Raw genomic sequence first — 7354 nt, 5'->3', positions numbered from 1 at the left:
CAGTAAGTAAGAGAGAGACAGGAGATAGAGAGAGAGAGTCAACGTGGGTGTTATATGTGATGCCATGGAATTGAAACCAGAAAACGGCCGTGTTTGAGTCGCCGTTTTAGCTCTACCAACTCCAACCATCCTATCAGCCATTTTTCTTTCTTCTTTTTCATTTCACTTCTTCTGTTTTCTTGAGGCGTTGGCTTCGGGCTGCCCCGTGGAAATCTCCACGTCGATAGTTTTATTTCTCACCCAACTGATGCTTCCCTTTGTATTTTTTCTCGATTTCTTCGTCAAAACAATCGGAGGAGCAATAAATCTTTCTTCTGCTTCGGTTATTAACACTCTATATATTAATACGAAGAAGATATGAAGGAAGATGGTTAGGCCAACCAACGGTTGCCACTACCCTTGACCTTCTTCAGCTTTCCCCGTCACCTCAATTTATAATAATGAAAAAATAAGTTTTATTATGTATTATTATTATTATATTATTATTATTATTATCATTTCATCATCTCATTTTGCTGAGATTCGCTATGAAGCTGAGATCCAGACAAGGATTGACATAGATATGCTTTTAATTAGATTTACTAAAGTTGTGTTTGTTTCTCTACGCGTTCTAGATCTAGATCCAAAAGATCTGAATTCTACATAAAAAGCGTAGAATTGAGTTCGAACACAAGGAAAGGGTTGTCGGACCCCAAAACTGCGGTTCTTAGATCCATGGTAATCAAACGCAACCTAATATTCTTAAATTTGGCATGTGTTTCTTAAACAGATCCAAATTCATTTTGGATGAAATGGGTTGGTATGATCCACAATTACCTAATTTTCCGTTTTCATAGTTCTCTTCTAAATTTTTTGCACTAGTTCTTCTTGAATCACATTGCCTACTTCAATGAGTTTCAAAAATTTGGTTCCCTTTCTTCCATTTTTGATTGTTTTCTGAAGTTCTTTTTTTTCTTTTTTTACATTTATTAGTAACCTTGAAATGTTTGTCGTGCCTCAAAGTGATTTGATTTCTTTTTTTTAAATAAATCTAACGAAGACTTCCATTTAAGGACATTTTTTCTAGCTATAATGAAATAAATAAACAGTCTCCATATTTCTGAATTTCTGATCAACCGGATCATATATTTACTGACTGTTGTTTGATCAGAACTTTTCATTTTAATTGATCCCCTGGCTGAAAGGATAATTATGTCATATAGAAACGACGCCAAATCTTTTTACTTTCCAAAGAAGTAAATGCAATAACTTTTGGACTTAATAGAACTTGAGAAGATCCCACACGACATGGCAGACTTTTATCTCGGACCATCGATTTGCAACTGTGAACTAACGTGTCTGAGTATCAAGAATTTCGACTTCATATTGTGCTAAATTGCAAATCTTTAAATGAAAAATTTTCCCATATTTTTTCGAATTTAATTCTCATAATAGTTCCATTAACTGTCTTAAAATCCAGATTGCTTTGTATTCTTCTTCTAAAAGAAATAATCTCTCCCTCTCTCTCTCTCTCACGAAATCTACCTCCATCTCTCTTACAAGTTTTAACTAACTTATGAACACCACCAAAAGCAAAGCCAACTTCCGTTACCTACAAGAAAAACAAAACTCTTCTCCACTTTGAACAGCCTTTAATTTTCCTCTCTCTCTCTCTCTCTCTCTCTCTGTCTATATATATAAACTCCAGCAATAAATCTCCTTGTGTGTCGTTTGCTCTGGTAGCTATAACGATCAAAGATGAAGTTCAACGCCTCTCCACTCCCTTCGGCTTCCTCTCTCCTCTCCTTCTTCTTCTTCTTCTTCTTCCTCCTCTGTAGTTTCATGGTTTCTTCCGCAGAGCCATATTCTTCCGCCATGGCTGTCGATGAGGAAGACCACCTAATCGCTTCGATCACCGAGCGGGACGAGTTCGTCAGGTCTGCAGGTTATGGCGAGGAGAAGCTCTCCTCTGTGCTCGTCATGGGCTCCGTCCTCTGTAAGTCTTGTGGTGGAGCCACTTCAGAGTTTGCTTCAGGTTCTCTCTCTCTCTCTCTCTCTCTCTCTCTCTCTCTCTCTCTCCCCCCCCCCCCCCCCTTAACATTCAGAGAAGTAGACAAGTGAATATGAGAATGAAATTATCGTCCATGCTCCCAAGGCAATTTAAGTGTTCGAAAGGATCTGTAAATTCATGATTTCACGCGATATTTGTAAAAGGCCTTCATATTCATCGCCATGTATGTAGTCATCTATCCTTCTGTTTGTGTAAACAACCGATATTGTTTAGAGTCACCTAGATCACTTATAAAGATAGTTTTTATTGTTGTAATTTAGCTTTTGATTGTGCATGTGTGTCTGTGTGCCCGAGCAGCTTGTGCACCGGTATGTGCATGTCGTTAACAGCCATGTTATAGGCATGTATGAAGCATCTCACATAAGTTTGCATCAACTATATATATATATAATTATGATTGTTTAGAGTCACCTAGATCACTTATAAAGATAGTTTTTATTAACAATTGACATAAAAACAAGAAAAAAAAGTGTGAATCAATACTTGATAATGAAAATCACCATCACTTTTTTGTCCTAGTTTTTCTCACAACCACATGTCACCATGAATTAGATGGCTTTCATGAGTGAGCAAGGTGGTTCTAAATAGCTAAAGTCACCATTCAAGTTATATATATATATATATATATATATATATATATATATATATATATATATGCGGTAAGGAAGGAAGCTATCTTATTTCATTAAAGTTAGTAGTATACCTTGTTCCTGAGGGTCCATACCTTGGGACTCTATATTCATAATGATGTCATGCTTGCTTTTGCTGCTCTAAAAAAAACTAAGGTGGATGGAATCCAAGCCCGATGGATACAGTATATATATATATATATATATATATATATATATATATATATATATATATTAGCGACAGTATTTCAGTTCTTTCAAATGCTTGAGAAAAAATTACGAAATTGCAGTCAATGTTCTCCAACTTGAACTTTTAAGGACTGGCAACTAGGCACTTAATTTTTGAGAGAAATTCTCAAATAGCTGCTTATTGGCAGATATCTGTTTGGTATAAAATGACAAAAGGTTTTTCTCATAAAGAACCTTTCTTCTTTTAACTGTAGGAAGATACGTTTTATATTTAAGGAGCGTAGTCCTGTTAATTGTTAATTTGTATCAAAAAATTAATTTATTTTGCCAGTAAGACACCCCTCAAAAGCTGGACCGCTGGACCTTCTATTTGTTAACTTTTAAAAGCTGGGCACTAATTTATTATTTGACTAAAAATTAAGTGCCATTTTTTTTTTTTTGGTAAACTATATTTTTTTGTTTTATTGTACTGTGACAAATTAAATTATTAACGAGTCCATTGATTTGCAGGGGCCACTGTTGTAGTGAAATGCAAAAGAGGGAAGACAAGGATCAGAACCAGAGCCCTTACTGATAAGTATGGCGACTTCACAATTGAACTCCCTTCTGAAGTGCATGCATGGCCCAGGCTAGAGAAGTCATGCAGGGTTAGGGTCCTCCGCCTCTCCCGGAAGTCGGCATGCTATCCAAGATTTTCCGGCCAACCAACACCCCTGAGACTGTCGTCGGTCGGCAATGGAGTCCGGGCATACGACGCCGGAGTTATATCCATCAAGAAAAACAATGGTGATCCTATTGCTTGCAGCTAGACTGGGTTCCAAGTATGAGACAACTAAAAGGGGACCAAGAAGCAGAGCAAATTGGTAAGCAAAGGTAGGGCTTGGCCTGGGACCTCCATGGCATTGTTGAGGGTGAGGAGAAATTTTTTGGCATTGAAATGCCAAAAACCATGTAAATAAACATTGTAGACGAATACCATGCAATGCCACTGTGAGAGTTTGTCACCAAGAGCTGTTGTTTTTACTTTTCAGTTCTATTTGTAAGTTAATTATCTCAAAAACAATATGAGATTGGCTTTAGCTGCGTTGTGGAATGGAAAATTTATGATATCTACAGTTTTCTTGCTGTTATTGTTGCTTATTGCTACTATTATTACTATAATTACTGCTATTTATTGTGATGTATAGTCAGCAGTTTTAAAATCTTTTTTTTTTGTTTCGCCATATATATATGTGAAGGATATGGAACTCTTTAGAGCAATTAGGACTGCATATATCTTTGTTGTTGATTAGTTAACAAGCAATTAGGATTTGAAGTCCACTCAAGTTGATTTAAGATGGAAGTTCATTGAATTGTTTAGACGTGAAATGGAAGACTTCTTTTCCATTATCTAATTATAGAGCTATTTATCTTTATTAAAAACAGTTAAAGTTAAGAAATAAGCCAAAATGTCCAATGAAATCATTTAAAAAAAAAGTAATGTTCCATGATCGATCCTGCGGCTTAATTCCAACATTTCTGTCCGATGACTTAGAATTTTACTCCCCATTGAAACTGACTAATCAAAAAGGAAGAGAATTGGCTTGAGAAGTTAGATCGAGTTGGATCAGATCTGGTGAGATCCAATCCGAGATGAACTTGGAGCTTTCTTACTGGGTCCAAATATGATGAGCAACCCAACCCTCGCCTTAAGGATCCGGTATTGGCTTAAAATCTACTAAGTTGAAGGTTAGAGTGTGCGTCTTCTTGTTCATTAAGGTCGAAGCAATGGGGAGACATAATTTTCCGGCCAGCCAGGGGAGAGCTCTACAGAAGAAGTAACAACTTGAACAGGGGATGAAGAACATGCAACTCTTATGTCAGGGCGATCACTTAAAAGAGTTTTACACACTAACAGCTTGAAAATGCATGATAAATATGCACATCTAAGTCGAAATCCGGCGTGCAAGAAAAGTTTTCTAATTTCGCATGTAAACATTCAAAAGTATGCATCCTGATGTGACTTTTTCTCTTATTCAAAATCATGACATCCCTAATAATTGAACCTGTTAGGTCGGGACCGTGTCTTATGCTCCAAGAAAGCGATCAAGACAGTAGGATATAATATTCCTCTTATTCTGATGCAATCGGGCTGTGTTTCCCCTTCCATTAATGATGAAAAAATAATGGAAAGAATAAAAGAATGAAAAAATACAATCAACAGAGAAACATAACTAGGAACTAGGCTCCAACTAAGCTTCAACTCTCACTTCCTCACTCAGCAAAGAGATAGCCTCCAAAGGCAAGAGATCTTTAACCACATTGGGGAAAACCTTCTTCTCACTATTGAGCCTACGAATGATCCAGAGCCCCTCTCTTAATTCCTTGACACGAGAACTAGGCGCACGATAGTTTGTGATTAGAGTAACATGACAATCTTCATGAATCCTCTCTGTAAGAAGCGAATCCATTGTTCTGATCACGTTCGAGAGAAGAAATCTCTGTGACACCCATTTGATTTTCTTGATTGGGGAGATACTAAACCAGAGTAAACCAGCCCACTTTACAAACATTTGCAACACATTCATGACCACTTCCAGCCCCCACCCTTCTCTGCTTTTACAACTTCAAAAAGGACTGAAAATTTTGGTTTGCAGCCAGATACATATATTGCATGTTTTACCTATTGTCCCCATTCCTGTTTATAGAACACCTTGCAACATGAGAGCCAAACTTCCCTCTTAGCTGGCTTAAGCATCTCTTTATGCACCACCTGATTTCTGAAACACCATAGCTTTCAGATTCTGATGTTGAAGCAGGCAAGCCAACACCGTTTGAATTCTTTACATGAGAACTTCTTCCTCCACCACCAGTTCCAAACAAGCAAAAGACTATTCTATGGAATTTATCAACTCCAAACCATGAACAAATGTACTGCCAAATGTTCATAGCGTAAGTACAGGAGAAAAGAATGAGAGATTGATTTTCACAAGCCCTCCCACACAGCTTACACACAGAAGCAATGAATACCCTTGCTCATTGCAAACAAACTCAAACCAATTGGCTCCAGGTAACGCTTTTGCATTCCATAATCTACTGCGCCATTTAACTACCATTCCTTTAACCCTTACATGGTTCCAAACTTGGCTCCTAAGCTTCACAAGTTTACAGTTTTCTTTAAAACAAAGAAAATCTATACTTTGCATGAACCTAAGTTGAAGACAGTCTCCAATGCAGTGCACCATGTCGCCATAGATTTAACTCCCTCTCATGCTGCATTGGCATTCCATTAATCGAATTTCGAGATACAACGGAATCTGCTTGAGTATGACATCCTTTTGCCATAGGTCTGTCCAAAACTTAGCAAGCTCTCCATTCATCACCTTTCAAGTAACAGATTTGAAAAGTTTTCGTCATGAAGCAATTGTATCCCACCCAATAGGAAAAAGATTAAGACCCATTTTCATATCCCAACTACTTTCCCTACTAAAATATTTCTTCTTGTACAATGAGACCCATATGTCCTAGTGACAAATTAATGTATATCCCAGAAACAAGAAGTTAGATTCATTGACCTCCTTATGCTTTCTAATACCCTACCCACCTTCCAATAAAGGAAGAATCAAAACATTCCAAACAACTAAATGAGGCTTATCCCTTGCATCTTACTCTCCCCATAGAAAACTGTACATAATTTGCTCCATTTTCTTAATGACATCAGGAGGGTACTAGAGCACCAACATCCAGTAGCTAGGAAGTGTTTCTAACACTAATTTAATCAGGCAAATCCTACCTACATAGAAAAGTAGTCTATTTTCTCATAAGCTCAGGTTACTTTGCATTTTCAAAAGAATAGGGTCCCAGACGATGTGCTCAAATTCATTGGGCTAAGTGGGAGCCCCAAATATCGAGTAGGAAACTGTCTCAAACTCCAGCTGAACTGATTATAGATACTTGCAATTTTGCTTTGACCCATATTGAATGGGAAGAATGCTGATTTTTGAAGGTTAGTTATCATTCCAGCATGGAGTTCAAACAGAGAAAAAAAAAATTATAGATGATGAAGGCCATTCTTGGATGCTTTTAAGAAAATCAAGATGTCATCAGCATGCATTGTAGAAAAAACTCCTTCTACGCCTCTCCCAATATGCAGGACTTCAATCATTCTTTTTAAAATTGAGGCTTGCAATGTACAAGAAAAGATTTCTATGACAATGAGGAATAAAAATGGAAATAAAGGGTCTCCTTGTCGTCGACCACAAGAACATCCAAAGCATTTACCTTAATGGTCATTAATCACAAGAGCATACAAGAAAACGGTCCCGAGATGATGAGATTTCACCCAATTACTAAAATATCTCTGGGTTGCTAAATTGGCAAGCTTTCGAACATCCAACTGTCAAACTTCATTTGGTGAAAATTGGCAACACCTTTGTAGGCTCCTTTCCCTGTGGGAGAACATTCTCTTTGTTATGGAAACCCTCTGCTCCATGGCTGTCCATGTCGG

General features: G+C 37.4%; 1 protein-coding gene across 1 annotated transcript; it reads left to right on the top strand.

Moving 5' to 3' along the window:
- Positions 1–1681: 1681 nt before the first annotated feature.
- On the top strand, positions 1682–3979 carry LOC116257897 (uncharacterized). Its single transcript, XM_031634913.2, has 2 exons — positions 1682–2014; positions 3379–3979. Exons 1-2 carry the CDS (start codon positions 1738–1740, stop codon positions 3675–3677), a joined length of 576 nt encoding a protein of 191 aa, XP_031490773.1. The 5' UTR covers positions 1682–1737; the 3' UTR covers positions 3678–3979.
- Positions 3980–7354: the final 3375 nt, after the last annotated feature.

The sequence above is a fragment of the Nymphaea colorata genome, chromosome 7 (assembly GCF_008831285.2).
Source record: "Nymphaea colorata isolate Beijing-Zhang1983 chromosome 7, ASM883128v2, whole genome shotgun sequence".
Classification (NCBI taxonomy): Eukaryota; Viridiplantae; Streptophyta; class Magnoliopsida; order Nymphaeales; family Nymphaeaceae; genus Nymphaea; species Nymphaea colorata.
Note: the sequence above shows the minus strand (reverse complement) of the source record. Positions and strands in the feature narration are given on the sequence as shown.

Bases quoted from the DNA above. Each gene is read 5' to 3' on its own strand.
- LOC116257897 (XM_031634913.2), top strand. From the start codon at position 1,738: ATGAAGTTCAACGCCTCTCCACTCCCTTCGGCTTCCTCTCTCCTCTCC. The intron at 2,015-3,378 runs GTTCTCTCTCTC...ATTGATTTGCAG, and splicing joins CACTTCAGAGTTTGCTTCAG to GGGCCACTGTTGTAGTGAAA.